We start from the raw sequence: 19,127 nt of genomic DNA, 5'->3' as shown, positions 1-19,127 counted from the left end.
GCACAGTTTACACTGCACACAGGTGCAGTGGTTTTCTCTTGCCGGCACTTGTAAATGACATAATGCCCAAGCACTGGGGCTCTGCGTCCAGGGTCGAAAGACCTGGGTCACCCATTCACACTGCAGGGTTACATGGGTCATTCCCATGTACAACCCTGCTCGCTACCCAGGTTGGATTGACTGGTCATTAGACCCGAGAATCCAACCCTTGCTCCTTTTACACTGAGCCTGGGTTGACACTGTAATAACCCGAGTTACTTGGCCATTGTAGAAGGGGTATTAGTAAAGATGTTTCTTGGCTACTTCTTTAATTAGCACCAATCTACAGAGAGATTTGGAACATTCAGGAGACATTTTTAGGAAATATTTTGTGAATTTGGATGGCCACCTAATTGTCTACATAGCAACTAACCCAAATGTAATCGCTCCGATCACCAACTAAACCTCACACAATGGAAATATATTTATGCCAGCTTGGCCAGATCACTCATTCACCATTGCCACTTAATCATCTTAATCAATCACTTAGAAATGTAAATAAGTAGAACTCTGGCGCACACACAGTATCTGCCCAATCCCACTCCCACTCCCAAAATCCTGCCCAATCAGGTGAAACAATACTATATAACAATGATAGGAGGGGGATCAAAGGTGATACATACAAATAAATAAAATAAAATAAATAGCAAACCAAGAATAGTCTTCTTGTATATCTATTCCCTACACTATGGAGAGATTTTGAGAAGAGAGGAAGATATCACGCAGATTGATTTTTGGAATTTTGGACTATTCTTGGTTTGCTATTTATTTTATTTATTTCGCCTTTGATCCCCCTCCTATCATTGTTATATAGTATCTTAATCAATTGTTTGCCCACAAACTGCTATTTAGACACTTTTTCCTCTGCTAGTGAAGCACATGCCAGTATGTCTGTGCCACAGACACATCAGTGATGACATGCAATGCATGTGGCTACTGTCAACGAGACACACATTCAAATTTATCATGCATTTAGCATTCCCGTGACCCTTTATAAATATGTCCTTAGACATGGGTGACACATTTTAGAAAGATTTGTAACCATGAAAAGTTTGCTTCCATGGTTACCTTTGTTACTAATAATGTGGGATATTAAAAATGGCAGCAGCAATCATGTTTAAATCCTTCCTCAATTATTAGAAGATAGTTCATTAATTTTTGGTGCCCTGCAAAATTTTTTTCATTAGGCAAAATAATCTGTTTAATTTTTGAGTGGAGCTAACTTTAAGCAAGGAAAATATAAATTTAGGGTGCTTTTAAACTGTCCCCTAAAATAATTTTTGAAATGGACATATTTGTCCTAAAAACACCAGTGGGTCTATTTATATTTACCAGGCAGTGATATGACAAAATCCAACCGAAAATTTAATTTTTAGCTGTTAAATGGTTTACTCACTACTTCTCAGCATTCAATAAGTGCTAACCCATGTCACATATAACTGCCATCCCCATTGATATCTATGGGGATAGAGAATGGTGCTGATTTATTAAGCACCAAAAAGCTAAATTTATTGCCACTTGTGTTTAAAACATAACATGATGTTCAGCCTTAGCTCTGTTATATGTATTAGAATAATAAATATACTCCTACATTTTTATCAACTCAGTGGACACATCTATACTGTAGATTTTATTGTTACCACTTCAATAAAAAAAACTCCATAATCCCTTATCCCAATCCTAAAATTTAAATTTAAATACTTATTTCATCAGAATTAAAATTAATTAGACATCCAGTTTAAGAGGATGGGTGGAAAAATACATACATACACTATAGGTATACGTTAATATGGTCCTCCTTTTGCAGCTATAACAGCTTCCACTCTTCTTGGAAGGCTTTCCACAAGATTTTGGAGTGTGTCTGTGGGAATTGTGCCCATTCATTCTGTAGAGCATGTATGAGGTCATGCACTGATCTTGGATGAGAAGGCCTGGCTCGCAATCTCCGTTCCAGTTCATCCAAAAGGTGCTCGATGGGGTTGAGGTCAGGGCTCTGTGCGGGTCAGTCAAGTTCTTCCACACCAAACTCATCAAACTATGTCTTTATAGTCCTTGCTTTGTACACTGGGGCAAACTCATGTTGGAATAGAAAAGGCCCTTCCCCAAACTGTTGCCACAAAGTTGGAAGCATAGCATTGTCCAAAATGTCTTGGTATGCTGAAGCATTAAGACTGTCCTTCACTGGAGATAAGGGGTCTTGCCCAACCCCTGAAAAACAGCCCCATACCATTATCCCTCCTCCACCAAACTTCACAGTTGGTACAATGCAGTCAGGCAGGTAAAGTTTTCCCAGCATCTGCCAAACCCAGACTCACCCATTTGACTGCCAAACAGAGAAGCGTGATTCGTCACTCTACATAACACGTTTCCACCAGTGACGTGTGGTGAGGTCAATGGCTGGGAAGGCACACATGGAAATACTGTAGGTCTCTGAGTTCTGGGACCCTGTCTCAACCCCTACTCTCTGTAATTCTCTCCTCACTACACTAAGCTTCAGTGTCCATTGATTCTCCTACCTGCATCACTGTGTCTTCTCTTGCTGCTGCTGACTGAGCTCTCATCTCAACACTGCAGTGCACTTCCTGGTCACATGACACATCCAAGGTGTCCATTAGTGCTCAAGGCACGCCCCCCATACTCAGTGGTATGCCTCTATTAGCTCTCTTTCTGTGCAGCTAACTGCCCGTGGTGTGGCTCCTGCCCCAAGCTCTGCAAGCAGTGTCTGACTACAGAAGCGAGGCTGAACTGTTGCTGCCTCATCTCTCTTCTCCCTGCAGTCCCAGGAAGCTCCACAAAGCTGGTAAGTGTTGACTACAAAAATTATTACAATAAACAAAGATGTTTATAAGTAATGACATTTCACGAATCGTCTTATTGCAAAGGTGGCATCCTATCATAGTACCATGTATGAAGTCACTGAGCTCTTCAGAACGACCCATTTTGTATTACAAAGGTTTACAAATGGAGACTGCATGGCTAGGTGCTTAATTTTATACACCTGTGGCAATGAGTCTGATTAAAACACCTCAATTCAATAATTAACAGGTGGGGCAAATACTTTGGTCCATAGAGAGGGATATTCAATATGAAACGTTAATAAACTTATACTGGGCACGGTGTGTGTGTTTTGTCTTTTTTTAACTATTTATTTTACAGTGAAATTACAGGTGCCGCATGTCTGCTGGCACTTGTAGTTCCACAAGTGCAAAATGACAGGCATGCTGGCACTTCTAGTTCCACTGTAAAGTACAATAGTCTTACATTATTTGGCCCCCCTATTACCCCCATACCCACCGCTCCAGGGGTATGGGGATGAGCCCCAGGCTTCAGCGTAAGCCTGTGGTGCTCGGGAGAGGGGGGACCTTTTTTGGGGGGGTCCCCAACTCCCCCGAGATCACCGGCTTGCACTGACCGACTTGGGGTGTAATGCTTTGGACCTGGAGCCCCGGTGATTGGGTCTCCGGGCTGTGGCATTACACCCCGGTCGGTTGGGTCTGGTGCTGGTCTTAAATATAGGGGCTACCCCACGTCGTTTTTGCCCCCTATATTTAAAACCAGCACTAGTCCCTGCAGCCTGGTGTTGGTTTCTAAAATACGGTGGAACCCTACACATTTTGTTCCCGTATTTTTAGAAACCACCACTGGCTGGCTAGCCTGGGGCTGGTTTGGCTTTTGGGGGGGGACCTTATGTCATTTATTTTCTAAATTTTTACAATTTTTTTTTTAAAGGTTAACAAAACGGGAATTTTCGGGAAATATTCTAGGGACCCCCCTAATGATGTCTAGACATGGGGGATCACTATGGGTACCCCCATTTTTAACTCCTGAAGGAAGTCGGGCTTTCTAATAGCCGCGGTAAGTGCATAAATGCGACTTTGAAGAAAGTGGTGCAGAAGAGCATTTACAATTTTTTTGGGGGAAAAATAACTATGCCCAGCAAATTTGGGGTACTTGAAAATGGGGGTCAGCATATTTTACAGTTGCTAAACAGACTTGAAAAAATCGTGAAAAACCCACTTGCGCAAGGAGCTGCAATGAAAAAAACACCTGGGGCATACTTGGGGACCCCCCCAGAGTCAAGTTCGCTATTTTTTTACTTTGTTCCCCAACATTTTTTTTTTTGGCCCCCAAATTCAAAGTGCTTTTTTTGGGGTGTCCCGATTTTTTTTTTTTTTTACACAGATCATTTCAAGGGGTCATTCTGAAGGGTGCAGGCTATTTTTTTTAAGCCTGCACCCCTAAACCCCAATTCTGCATTTTTTTTCGACACCTATTCAATGGTGAAAACTTATCCCCGTTTTTTAGCAAAGACTTTTCAAAACTGCGATAAGTCTTTGAAATTGAATACGGTGTAAAACTAAAATCAGTGATATTAATGCAAAAACTTTAAAAAGTGCGATATTAACGCAAAAACGGACTTATCGCACCCATATTGAATACCCCTAATAGTGTACAATGTGCAACTGCTTTACATACAAATACATATACTGAGATAAAAGTGAATCAAAGTGTGATAATAATAGATTGTGAAAGCTTAAATTTAAAGAGGTTTATCAGTTATCTGCTCCAGGCAATGTGCATAGTACATGCAGCCTATACTTCTGGTAGAGGAGATATTATGTATGTTGATTTCCAGGTGACAGCTGTTGTGCTTTCCCAACTGTCCGTCAGAGATAAATAAAATAGACATCTTATACTTTCTAAATATAAATAAACATTGTTGGGTGCGATACTATACTAGAGCTCTGTGCAAGTACTACAAAATATAAAAAACCACAGCCTGTTCTGCGATACTTATCACAACTGAAAAGGAGACTTTTTTACTTTATAACAATTGCATCCTTCAAGTTTTCAATCACCATGACAATATTTCAGTGTATTATTTAGATGAAGGTGAATATATATTGATACTTTTTTGTTTTGTGTTGACTGTTTTATTACATACGCATTTATATGAAAGTATATAGCAGTACTCTGCTGCAGTTTGAACAATATGACTTTATAAGAAACAAAGGCAGGCACTGGTGATGTGTTACAGTATGTGAGTCAGTTCTAAATGGACATAAATGAATAAGAAGAATTAATGTTAATCTGGGTACAATTGGGAAATTCATGTGGTATAATTTTGAAGAAATACTAATGCAATATTTTATATCCTTAGAGGAAAATGAAAACTTCTGCTAAATCTAATCAAGAGACTCAGATTCCCATTAAAATGAAATATTCATAAATACTAATGATTTAGCAGAAATATTTTTTAAAGATTTTATGCAACTTTGGATCAGAGCACTTACCAGCAAATGACTACATTTATTCACACAAACTAGGATTCAGTGGTAGAATTGAATATATAATAGGATAATGATGAATGGAAACACTGAAAAAGATGTTATAAAATCTATTTTAACAATTATTTTCACTGTGGAACTAATGACTATTGTGCACATGACATTAAACTTGTTTGGGCGCTGCACCCAATATACACATTATCCTATTGACCATCAAAGAGATTTCTATGTAATTGCATTTATCTTAGAGATGACTGGTTCGGTTCTGCTAACACACACGAACTTTGGGGACCCGAGTCGAACTTAGTCCCGACTCGGGTCACTTTGGAGGTTTCGAGTAGAACTAAGTCCCAGCTCGGGTCTTCCCACAAGTCAAATCTCGGATCTAAAAAACAGATCTATTTGATTGCATATACATTAAGTCCCTCTCTCATGATTTAAGGCTCCAAAAGTGATCAAAATTTACTGGAAATGACTGGGAATTAATGTTATTGATGTTAATAATACTATAGCAATAAAAACAGGTCCAAGTTACATGATTTTAGCTGTTTTTATGAATTTCTTAAAGAAATCCCAAACTGAAACTGAACCAAAACACTGGACGGTGGTTTTTGCCAAAACCAAAACATAACAATGATTTAGAACCAAGACCAAAACATGGGGGGCTGCACATATCTCTAATTTATATAACACTGTACACAATTAAAATAATAAATCATTTTTGGAAAAGACTAGAACTGTAAAACTCTGTACTCATAATGAGTCTCAATTAGAGTTACAAAGATACACAGAAAAAAAGGCACATGCAAAAAAAAGCATACAGTACTTATGTGTAAATGTTGAGTTGCTTGCATCTCAAATTAGTCAATTTCATTAATAACTATAATAAAAAGTATATAACACAAAATTAAATTGATATCCTATTTCACGAGTCCCTGCTGAGTTTAATAAGGACATTCTACTGCTAAAGAATATTAATTTTGCTTGTATTTACATGTATAAAAATCTAAATCGGAAATATGTATATGAGCTTATAACTAGAAATACTGCCTACTGGGGCATGGGTATCAAATTATATTGGTGGCATTTAGTATTGAACTGCTTTGTACCTAATTCATCCCCTTTTTGGGAGGTTAGGGTGATTTCACACTTATTGCACACTTATTGCGCAAGCTCCACAAGAAGCTTTTCTTAAAGTGAGTAGCTCATGCTGAAAATAGCCTATGAAGTATGTGACTATGTAACCGGTGGTAATATTTGTGCTTTATTGTGCCTAATTGAATCAGCCCGTAAGCGTGAAATGCCTTTATGGTTGCTGGTCACCACTAATTATAGATCTTTCCAATGTTACCCTAAGCAGACCAGATAGGAGTATCCCAGTGACTACCAATAATATGCAGTTGCCCTATAGGTAGAGATGTGCACTGACCCCCGTGTTTTGGTTTTGGTTTCAGTTTTGTTTTTTCTTTGTTTTGCAAAACCACTCTAAATTGTTTTGGTTTTGGATCTTAAAAACAGCTAAAATAATGTAATTTTTACAATCCAAAACCTGAAATTCGGGATTTAAAATCTTAATTCCGAACTGAGGAAAGATCAGAACCTGACTCATATCTATCCAGATCTCCTCAAGAGATCCGAACCATGACTTGGACCTGTCCTGATTCACAAAATTCAGGTGGATTTGGATTTCAAGAAAACCAAACCACACATCTCTACCTCTAGGTATTGTGTTATTGGAATAAATTCAAACCTGTAGGTACTGTATATGTTATAACAGAAAATAACAGCAAAATTCTGTATCATTTCCAAAAAGTAAAAATACAAGACAACCGCACTCTGCACAAGAAGATAATAAATGAAGGGTCACTCTAAAAAAAGAGTCTTGCAGGCTTCATCTTGGTCTAGCTAAGAAGGAGAGGAGAAACTAGTGACACAAGCTCTATTGAGAACAGTGGTATAGCAATACAAATAACACACAAGTCCCAACAATACATAAGCACTGGATTTTAACATTGATACATAGTTACATGGGGATGGGGATATCCTTAGGGACATTAAGGGGACAATGACACAATATGGACCGTAGGTAAACTGTAAGAACATTTTTTACCAGTGAGAGGAAGCCCTGATGTGGCTTAGCATTTATTGCAAATTCCCAATTCCACACATATATGAAGGGTGCATAGATGATCTACATTTAGCTCTGTGCGGGGCACAAAGAATAACAAAGAGATTCCTCTGATGAACCAGATACACACAACTAGGTCATAGCCACAAGTTTTTTTTAACATTTGCTTTGTTGGCAACAAACACATAATCTGTTCGGTTTGATTTAAATTAAAAAAATAACAACAACTTAATAACAAAGTAGAAATATTATTTCTTAATATGTAACAAATGAAAGTAACACAAAGTCATTGTAAAACACACAAACACAAAATCATATTTGTGCCAAACCACAGGCACCCACAATTGATACAGATGCTGACATCATGAGGGTCTCCATCTGTTTACAATTATATACAGTAAATGCCTCCTTACTGTACCCAGCATACATTAGACTGCCCCTTCCCTGCCCTATCCCACCTCTCTTGCTGCAAGAAGATGCAAGTATCAGATGCAAGGGTGAAGCTTTTTTTGTGGGCATATACACATTGTAGATTTTACACTGTGTAAATGGGTGTACGTCCAAAATGTGTAAACTGCTAGTATCTTAAACAATGTTCTAAATAAATTTGAAAATATAAAACACTTCTATAGCAAAATAACATATATTGATATGGTGGTAATAATAATAATAATAATAATAATAATAACTATTAATCGCACTGAATTTGTAGTAAATTAAACTTTTCAGTTCACACCTACCTGGTACACCTGGAGGTGTTTTTAAATATTTCCCATTGAAATGCTGAATGACCACTTCACATTTTTCTGTAGATTCCATTCTGTAATACAAATTAAAGAACCTTATTGTCTTAAAATACATGGTTCTGTGTAGTATAATATTACAGTGCTATTTCCAATGGCTTTCTAATTAAAAATATAGGTAATTGAATTCTGTAGTCTAATTGGTTTACACTCTCAGGATAAAAGGGAAAAGATGAATAAATGTATGCAATTGTAATGACTGTTTATGTACAGTAACAATACAGATAATGTAATGCATGATGTATAAACATGTATGTGCAACATACTAATAGTACCAGACCTTAGCGCACTAATTCCATTTGTAAAGCGCAATGGAATATGCTTGCGCCATATATGTAAATAATAATAAATAATAATAATAATAATAATAATAATAATGTCATTCCAGCAGTGTAGTAAATTCAGGAATGGGCTGCTATAAATCAATGTATTAGACCCAACAGACCCAACAGTAGAAGGAATTAGAAAACAAGGCAAACATGCAGTACAGTATAGCTTATCGGATATAAATAGAAGAGAGAACAGTATAAGATTGTGGCAGAATAAGAATCACAATTTTAGGGGGCAATTCAATTAAATGCAATATTGGCAATGTGTCCTCGGAATATCATGGAAATCCTCATGATGACAGCACATTGTGAAGGCATCACTGCTCATTTTATCACACACCCCAGAAAGGTGCGCAGTAAAATGAGCGATGTTGGGCTACTGTAGTATCGGCGATGTACAGGTCACAACATTAAAGATAATTGAATTAACCCTTTTTTTGCTTAAAAAAATATTACAGCAATTGACATTTAAAGTACCACTACATACTGTATACAATGTACCTACTTGAAAGAGAAGCAACAGTTTTGCTATATGTAATTACATAAGGAAACTTTTACTGTTATTACTATGTTTTTAATAGAATACAAGATAATGGCAATGCATACTGAGATGAATGTGTACCAGCTTCAGTAATGATGCAATTTATATTTTTGTATGCAGGGTTTTTAATGTGTACAGCTGTCTGTATATTGTAAAAGCATAGTAAGAAGACAGGGAAAAGGTGAATTATTATTAAATAATATCCTTTACAATAGTTATTTCACCAATGTTTATCAGATCCATGTCCTAATACTTGTATTCTGTACTGTGATTCAATTTTTGATTTTATATTGTCAGTATATACATTTGTATTTATAGTATACCTATGGATCATCATTTTGTGTTTACTTTGTAGAGTATATTCAGAAGACGAGGACATTGTGTTGCAGACAAGGATCATGGTTGCCTAGAATAATCAATTCTCTTTTATCATTCTGGTGTTTGCTTGAGGACACCGGACCACAACAACAACCACAGCTATCAGAGTTCCACAGCTATCAGAGTTATCCAGGGTACACCAATGTCACAATGCAACCAGAAACGCTTTATGCTAAGAATAATAATTGTTTTTTTAATGCTTTGGATCTGGCAACAATATCTGAGAATGGTGTTTCCAGAACAGATAATACAGCCCAGATACTTAGGGGTCTGTTTACTAAGCAGTGTTAGGAGACAGAGTGAAAAGTGATAAGGTGCCAGCCAATCAGCTCCCAACTGTCATTTTTCAAACACCTGTGAGATGACAGTTAGGAGCTGATTGGCTGGCACTTTATCACTTTTCACTCTGTCTCCTCACACTGCTTAGTAAATAGACCCCTTAATAGGCTGCAACAAAATGGGTTCTTGTTCACAGTAGCCCTATTAACATTTGAACACAAGCCCTTTTGCTGGAGAAAACACCAGTCAGTAAATTAGTCTTTCATCCTTTGATAAATTAGCCTGTGTTCTATACCTAAAATTACCTTTTAACCAGTTGCCTGGTGTGGTCACATCAGATGCAACTACGCCAAGCTGGGTTTTCCCTGACACAGTAGCATCTGATTCAACTGTGTCAGAGACAGCTGCCAGCAGCTGCTGGGCTCAGCTCGCCCCGCCACTATGTTGCCATGGCAACCTCATCCTAACCCCTTCCTGCCAGCCGGGGTACAGAAGAGTGATCCTTCATCCAGTCTTTCAGATTTTCTGCAACCTAAGCTGGGGGCTTTAGTCACTGATTAAGCCGGGGGCTATAGTCACCGCTGGAGGGTGGGTGTGATTATAAAAATGCATTAAATATACACACATACCATCAGCCATACCACTAAAACTGCTGGATGGTGAAGACATTATCTCATTACAATGGCACCTTTCCCGGGGTCTGATATAATAGGCAGCAAGTGAACAGTCAGTTCTTGAAGTTGTGTTGGAAGCAGAAAAAATGGACAAGCGTAAGGATCTGAGCGACTTGGACAAGGGCCAAATTGTGATGACTAGGCAATTGGGTCAGAGCATCTCTAAAACCGCAGATCTTGTGGGATGTTCCCAGTATGCTGTGGTTAGTATCTACCAAAAGTGGTCCAAGGAAGGACATCTGGTGAACCGGCGACAGGGTCATGGGTGCCCAAGGCTCATTGATGTGCATTGGGAGCAAAGGCTAGCCTGTCTGGTCTGATCCCACATACATATGTTGCTCCTATGAATAAGATGACTTGCGAAATGCACATCAGGATGATGGTTAGTGTGGTCTGTGTTTCTATGTGCACGCTGTCTCTAAACATTGATCCCTATGATTCAGTTATGTGAATGAATCTGTCTAAGTGACCTTAGACCGAGGGCTGCCTCACTTCCAATGCCAGGAGATAAAGTAACAGTCATAGATACATAATATGACTCATTTTAGGGGCAGCATCATCATTGTAATCCTATCAAAAGGAGAGTGTCAATTTCTGTACAGTCCCTTAGCAGATTATTTAATAAGACTATCTAACTGGTTAGTTAAGTTGCTAAAAAGTTTACAACTCAGTCAGCAGCACAGTGATACAATTACGCATGTATCTTGTATAATACTGCCTAAGAACTGCTGCAACAGTATCTGTGCCACAATTGTGAATAGGAGGGGTGGATGTAAAATAAATAGGTAATTATTAACATTCTGATTGGTGAATATTACCACACTCCTAGTGTCCTGCTTTAAAGTGTACAATGGATGTATAAGATATCTCCATAAGTTGATATGTTATGTTGATTATCAATATCTTTAACTAAATCATCCTAAGATTTTGCTGGATAAGGATACTTAGCCTCACTTTACTATACCAGTGTAATTTTTTATATAAACAAGAGGACTAACATTTTGAAGGTTATTGTCAATGAGATTACAGATTGACAGACTATCAATTTATTTATTGGGTTTAAATAAAATACAAAGAATGTACAGATAACTAAGGAAATCCCTATAGATGTGGGCTTTTAACTCCCTTGTACATGTGTTTCACTAATCTTCACTATTGTCACAGTATATTTTACTTGCTTGGTGTCATTTTAGGAATTGAAAAAAATAAGTTATGTTTTAAAATATATTTCTTACTATTGCAATTAATATTGCCCTTGTTTCCTAATCAGTCCAGTCAGAGCCCCACAGAGGAATACAGGGCCTGATTCAGAGCTGAACGCTCTGACCAGAGCGCTCGCTCTGAATCAGGGTCCTCCTCCCTGAAAATGGAGCGTCCTCTTGGACGCTCGCATAGCTGTGGGTGACCACCCACAGCATATGCGAGCATCCATGATGATGGTCGCGATGGTCTTGACCATCGCGACCATCGGGCTTGAGACGGAGACCCTGCGGTAGGGTCTCGCTGCCGCAAGCCCAGGAGTGATTTTGGCTCTATCAGAGCCAAAATCACTCCCACTGACATCACTAGTGATGTCAGTGGGGCCGGCCCCAGACGGAAGGCGTTCCCATGGGCTTGGCTGTCGCAGTCCGGGTCTCGCGCATGTGCACGATGGAGCTCCCTCCATCGTGCACATCGCAGTGGGGGAACACCGACCCGTTTGCGAGCGTCCTTTGCTCGCGAACGGGTCTGAATGACCCCCACTGTCCCTACCTTTTTCGTTTTGAAATGTATTCCTGGGTGCATCTCCCATAAGGTATTAGTTTATTGAAAGTAAACTTCAGTTTGGGAATGGATGATAATACAGAAATAATTTAAAGGGTCTGTGCGGAAATGTCTTCCTGTACTCTATAATAGAAAGATGTCAGATCACACAGTGCATTGCACCAGTCAAAGTGCCCATGCTGATTCCTGTCCATGTGCCTGCAATGGGCATGTGAGTGTCAGAACTGACACATGGAGCAATGGAAGGAGGTGGCCTGGTCTGATGTATCACATTTTCTTTAACATCACGTGGATGGCTGGGTGCTTGTGTGTTATTTACCTGGGGAAGAGATGGTACCTTGAGGCACTATTGGAAAAAGAGCAAGTCGATGGAGGCAGTGTGATGCTCTGGACAATGTCCTGTTAGGAAACATTGGGTCCTGGCATTTACAGTATGTGAATGTTAATTTGACATGTACCACCTAAATAAAGATTGTTGCAAACCAAGTTCTCCGCTTCATGACAACTATATTCCCTGATGACAGTGGCCTCTTTCAGCAGGCTAATGCACCCTGCCAAACTGCAAAACTTGTTCAGGAATGGTTTGAGGAACATGACAAAGAGTTTGAGGTGTTGACTTGCCGTCCAAATGCCTCAGATCTTAATCTGATCAAGCATCTGTGGAATGTGCTGGAAAAACCAATCCAAGCCATTGTGGTCCCACCTCATAAGTTACAAGGCTTAAAGGATCTGCTGCACATCTCGGTACCAAATATCACAGGACACCTTCAGCGGTCTTATGGAGTCCATGCTTTGATGGGTCAAGAGGCATGAGGAGGATCTACACAATATTAGACTGGTAGTTTTAATGTTACGGCTGGTGTATATATATATATTATAAGGGCACAGTCATGCTCTTATATTAAGGCTGCATCTAAAAAAACGGATTTCTCCGTAGAGAATTCCGAATGGGTAGGGGGGGGTAGGGTGTTTAAGGGGCTACACCTCAAAAGCTAGAGGAGGTACAGAGTTGAAATTTGGTAAGGGTGGGTAGAACTGTCGCACAGTGCTGCATGCCAAATTTCAGGCCATAAACATAAAAAATTCAGGATTTGGGAGTAATCTAAAGCTCCAACTGTCACATTTTTCTGACATTCTCAATTAGGACCACTTTTCTGCTGTAGTCTATGGGAGATTTTTGAAAAGGCAAAACTCAGGGTAGGTGGCGAATTTAGACTTGGGGTTTGTTTTATTAGGTAGCTATTGTTCCAGGGTACGTGCTTTTGGGGTTTAGGTAAATCAGAAAGTTACAGTTTTTAAACTATTACCTCAAGAGAATGGACAGTTCTGGCGCTGAACTCAATAGTCTAATAGAGCAAAAAGACTGCTGCAGATATCAAACTCTGTGTTAGTTTGAAAAAGAGATCAGAAAGAAAAAAAGTGGGGAATCTGTGCTGTCTTTATATTTGTATATATAATGATTAACTAGTGAGTGAATTATAACACAAGCAGATGGTAAGTACAAGCATAAATCGATATTAAATTTAATACATGTTAAAATACACAACAATATCAATATACATAAGAATAAAAAATAAAAATAAAACAAAAGGTTGTGTGAAAAATGTCACCAATCTGATAATAAACAATAAAAATAGTTGCCAGTGACCGTGATTAAACACCTTTTCAGTCTGACCAAGGAAAATAAAGTGACTGATGGAATCTGGTACTGTGAAAAGCTCTTATCGTACCTAGTAACAATGGGCCTGATTCAGACCCACTCGCAAGCGGCTGTCCGCTCGCAAGTGGGTCGATGTTGTGCTCTGCGCATGCGCACGATGGCGGGAGATCCGTCGTGCGCATGCGCCAGACGCGACGAGCGAAGGACTTTCCTTCGCTCGCTGTGTCTGATCAAAGGGGGCGTGCTGTCGATGTTGATTGACAGCACGCCCCCTTTCGTGGGCATGCCGGGGGCGTGCCTCCCTGACGGGGGCGTTCCCACGGGAACGCCTCCCGTCAGAAGCCGGCCCACTGACATCACTAGTGATGTCAGTGGGAGTGATTTTGGCTCTGATAGAGCCAAAATCACTCCGGGGCTTGCGGTTGAAAACCTCAACCGCAGGCTCCGGCTCGCAGTTTCGATGGTCGCGATGGTCAAGACCATCGCGGCCATCAAACTGCACGCTCGTATAGGCTGTGGGTGGTGACCCACAGCTATATGAGCGTCCAGGAGGATGCTCCATTTTTATGGAGGGCGGCCCTCATTCAGAGCGTGCGCTCTGCTCAGAGCGTACGGCTCTGAATGAGGGCCTATGTTTCCACTGAAAGATTATTGTTACTGTCAGTGTCACTTGTAGCATATGAAAAATTGCAGTTGGTGTTGATCTCCAGTGGATACAACTAATGCGTATTGGTATAATGAAAATAATGTCACAGTTCCTTAGAATAACAGCAATTAGGAAGTTTATCATGTTTAGCTGTGAAGCTCATACAATATTCCGACCTCAATAGTAGCTCTGATAAAGGACTTATATAAGGGAGATATTATGTAAGCCAAAGATGACCCCAATGTTTTTTAAGGAGCCAAATCTTACTGTGTTAAGAACACATAAATAGCCGCTGAGCAGCTAACATACGTGGACAGTCAAAGTGAAAGGATCCAGATCAGCTGTACTGCACAATCACAGTACTCACGGACCAATGAACAGAGTAATGTGGGGGCCCCCCTGGTTCCCGTTGCCGTCCGTTGTGCCTGTTGGGCGAGTTGAAAGCTGCCAATACAGTGTATGACGATGCTGCGGCGTACCTCCGTGTATATATGGGCAATGCGCTCAGTCCAGCCGGATCCTGCTAGTGCGCTAACAGGGTCCCGAACAGAGACTACCAAATGTCGGAGTAGTGTCAGCTGGCAATAGTGTATCCAATAATGAATAGGTCCTGCCTAACACGTTTCGTCACAGATCATGTGACTTTTTCAAACGGATTTCTCCGTAGAGAATTCCGAAGGGGGGGGGTTAGGGTGTTTAAGGGGCTACACCTCAAAAGCTATAGGAGGTACAGAGTTGAAATTTGGTAGGGGCGGGTAGAACTGTCGCACAGTGCTGCATGCCAAATTTCAGGCCATAAACATAAAAAATTCAGGATTTGGGAGTAATCTAAAGCTCCAACTGACATTCTCAATTAGGACCACTTTTCTGCTGTAGTCTATGGGGGATTTTTGGGAAGGCAAAACTAAGGGTAGGTGGCAAATTTAGACTTGGGGTTTGTTTTATTAGGTAGCAATTGTTTCAGGGTACGTGCTTTTGGGGTTCAGGTAAATCAGAAAGTTACAGTTTTTAAACTATTACCTCAAGAATGCGCCATTGTAGAGATAGGACTTTTCAACTTGTTGCGCAGCCTCAGTAGGAGCCTCCAACAGGTGTATTCACTGTGGATTCACTTGGGTGCAGCAAGATGGCCGTAATTTGTGGGCGGTAGCAGGGGCCAGGGGCAGGAAGCCGGCTTTTGCTGCGGCCGGGATGCAGAGGAGAGGGGGTAGGGGTTAGCGGGCATTAGCTGTGGCCAGGAACCGAGGATGGTAACAGGCATTAGCGGCGGCGGTGTAGTAGGCGTTAGGACCCGGTGGAGGTAGCAGCACACAGATACAGGCTCGGATCTGAAAATTCCATTATACCCGCATCTGTGTTTAAAAAAAACACAGAAGCACGGACGGGTCAGTGAGACCCGGCTGTGCTTCTGTGTTTAAAAATAAAAACAGTTTAAAATAAAAATGGCGTGGATATGGAGCCCCAGGATATGGAGCCACAGTACTGGTTGAGCTAAATACAGCGGACAAATGATGTAGGGATCCCCCCATATGAAGCACAACCAGCACCAGGCTTTTCAGAACCAGTCCTGGTTGCCAAAATACGGGGGACAAATGATGTATTTAGCGCAACCAGCACTGGGCTCTGAACTGGTCCTGGTTCTGGAAATACAGGGGGAAAAATGCATAGGGCCCCCCTGTATTTCCCAGAACCAGCACCAGACCCTTATTAGGGGGGGGGTGATACCACAGCCAGGGGAGCCCTTTCACCGGGTCCCACAGCTGAAGCATCACCCCTGACAGCTAGTCCGCCCAGGCCCGGGGATCCCTAGGGAGCTGGGGAGCTGGGGAAGAAAGAGTGCCATAGAGGAAAGGAAGACGGCGGCGTGCTTTAGGGGAAGGCAGTGCTGCAGAAGGAAATACAGTGGCATGGATGCAGGGCATTGCAGATGGAGAAAGACAGATTGGTCTGGATGAGAGAACACAGACTACCATAGTTCAGAGTCCACACAGCAGTAGGGATTGGGGAAGACAGATTGGTGTGGATGGGGAGGAAGACAGAGTGGTGCGGGTGGTGGGGGGAGACAGAGTTGCATGGTTGGGGGACCAGAGTAGTGCAGATGGAGGAAGAAAGAGTGCCACAGATGAGAGAAAGACAGCAACGTGGCTGTGCAGAAGGCACGGATGCAGGGCGGTGCGGCTGGGGAAAAACATTGGTGTGGATGAGGGAACACAGACTATAACAGTCAGGAGACAACACAGCAGTAGGGATTGGGGAATATATAGCAGCATGGAGGAATATAGGGGAAGAAAGTATACATGCATAGACAGAGTATGATATTTTAAAAAATAAGGGAGCTGAACGTGTATTCTAAATGAGATAAATGTATGCAGTGAGAAGGATGTTGGAAGCCAGTGAGATTGTTGTGGTGATCGAATGGGAAGATTGTGGTCACTGAGTGGTATGTGGGAGCCACATAACTGCTCAAACCTCAGTTGAATAGACTGCATGTGTGTATTCCAATGAGCACACAATTCTGTGAATTAGCAGCTCCACCATTTTGTGAGTGACAGCAATCTCATTCTGTGAGAGTGCTGAATCTGCAGTTAACCACAGGGTGTGATGGTATACCATATCTGTATTGTGAAAGGAACACGTCCATTAAGGCGTCAGCCTTGAAGATTGCAATCTCATTGCTTTTTGAAGTTTGAGTGGCAGAAAATCAATAGGTTTTGTGAATTTTCAGATCATGCCTAAGCAGCCTTACTGGGACATGTGAAACCGTAAGGTTTTTTGTCTATGGCATATATATATATATATATATATATACACAGTATATATATATATATATATATATATATATATATAATAATGAGAGGCCAAATTATTGTGACCACCAGGCAATTTTATGCAAAGTTCTGCAGATAATGCTGACTTTGGAATCTGTACAATAACAGAAAGGCGACGGTACGCAGAGACTAATGAAGTGTATCACTTGAAATAATGGGTATACAACACAATCTGAGGGACTTTGAAAGCGGAATGATTGTTAGCACTTGCAGCATCAGTGCAGGCATTAGCAAAATGGCTTGTTCAAGGGAAATACCAACGCCTATAATAATGCCGACGCCAGAATGCAGTGGACGACATCCTCAACAAAGGTAAGTCCGGGGCGCACTTAGCGTTAGCCACGGGGGGGAGGGTTAGAATTAGGGAGTCTAGCGGGGTTAGGGATAGGTTTTTTGGGGGGGAGATTAGGGTTCTACACCCCTAGTGGGTGGGTTAGGTTTAGGCACCCCCAGGGAGAGGTTAAGGTTAGGCACCCCCTGGAGGGTTAGGTTTAGGGAGCAGTAAGGGGGGGTTAGGCTTAGGCAGCCCCGGGAGGGGAGGTTAGGGTTAGGCACTAGGGGGAAGGTTAAGGTTAGGCACCACTAATGGTTAGGGTTAGGGGGGACAGGGGAGGTTAGGGTACTTACCTGCCTCTGTTGGGATCTTCATCCTGTCGGGCATTCACTGTCGGGATTTGAACTGGCGGCTAAACAGCCACCGGCATTTCAATCCCATTCCACATAATCTGTATGTTGCATGCCTGCTTAATGGGCAACCATGACAGGCCACAATACTTTCAAATTAAAAAGCCATTTTACTGTTTGTCACAACATCCAAATATACACACATTGAGGCTGCTTCTGAGTGGGACGCACCTGCGACAGCTTTTCCATATGGCCACAGCAGTCTGCTTACTAGTTTATGCTAATGTGAAAATCTGCCTGTGTATACTGAATTTCCATATGCCTGCATGTAGAAAGTCTTTCCACCCACTGTTTTTCCATTTACGGCAGCAACCATCATTATTAGTAGCTGGACGTGCACCCACTGCATGCTGGATGCAAAAGATCATGTCCGCACGCTACTGAAGTTAACCTACACGACAATGTAACTCCCTTGACACTCCCACTAGACAGAACAGTCCCATCCACCTGCATGGTTGCCACCCAGTTACTGCCCAGAAATGGCCAATTCATGCAAATAGTGCTCTGTTAATTGACAAATCAATTCCTCCACACTTGAGATCTCCGTCTGAGTGCATATGAATGGTACCATGCATGCGCTGGCTGTGATTTCTGTCTACAGTGCATGTGTAGCATGCAAATATCCATGAGATCTGACTGCCATTCCTCTTGCAGCCAACTCAACTCAATCTGGTTTTACCTTTAAACTAATTGGCACTTGAAAGCTAATGACTGTCTCGCCAGAATCGTTCCAGTTACTACAAATTACAGGCTATTACATTTGGCTAAGTGTTCGTGCTGTACTAATGACTGTATAAATCAAAGCTTTAGAAATTATATGGACTTTACATCATACACAATGACCACAATGACCAACCTGCCACCTTAGTCTGGGTTAATTTATCTATTTATCATATAAATAGAGATGTGCAGACTTGGATTATTTCAGATTTTTCCGCCAAATTCAGATCTTTCCTGCCATAAATCTAATCTGAGAAAGAGGCAAAATGTCATCTTTCATGGACAAACATCATCTTTCCTGGACAAAAGTCCATGACAGATGATGCTTGTCCATTAAATATGATGCTTTGTCTCTTTCTAAGACCC

At 41.1% G+C, this 19,127-nt stretch overlaps 1 protein-coding gene across 5 annotated transcripts in view; it reads right to left on the bottom strand.

The window, feature by feature from the left end:
• RBMS3 (RNA binding motif single stranded interacting protein 3) overlaps positions 1 to 19,127 on the bottom strand; it is a 670,995-nt gene that overhangs the window by 125,957 nt on the left and 525,911 nt on the right. For all 5 annotated transcript variants that reach the window (XM_088462760.1, XM_088462762.1, XM_088462759.1 and 2 more), the window contains one exon: positions 8,196 to 8,275. In XM_088462760.1, coding sequence (XP_088318886.1) covers positions 8,196 to 8,275 — 80 coding nt within the window. The remainder of the gene's footprint in view (positions 1 to 8,195; positions 8,276 to 19,127) is intronic.

The sequence above is a fragment of the Taudactylus pleione genome, unplaced genomic scaffold (genome assembly GCF_031769625.1).
Source record: "Taudactylus pleione unplaced genomic scaffold, aTauple2 ptg000053l, whole genome shotgun sequence".
Lineage (NCBI taxonomy): Eukaryota > Metazoa > Chordata > Amphibia > Anura > Myobatrachidae > Taudactylus > Taudactylus pleione.
The sequence above is the reverse complement of the archived record's forward strand: the minus strand, read 5'-3'. Positions and strand labels throughout refer to the sequence as shown.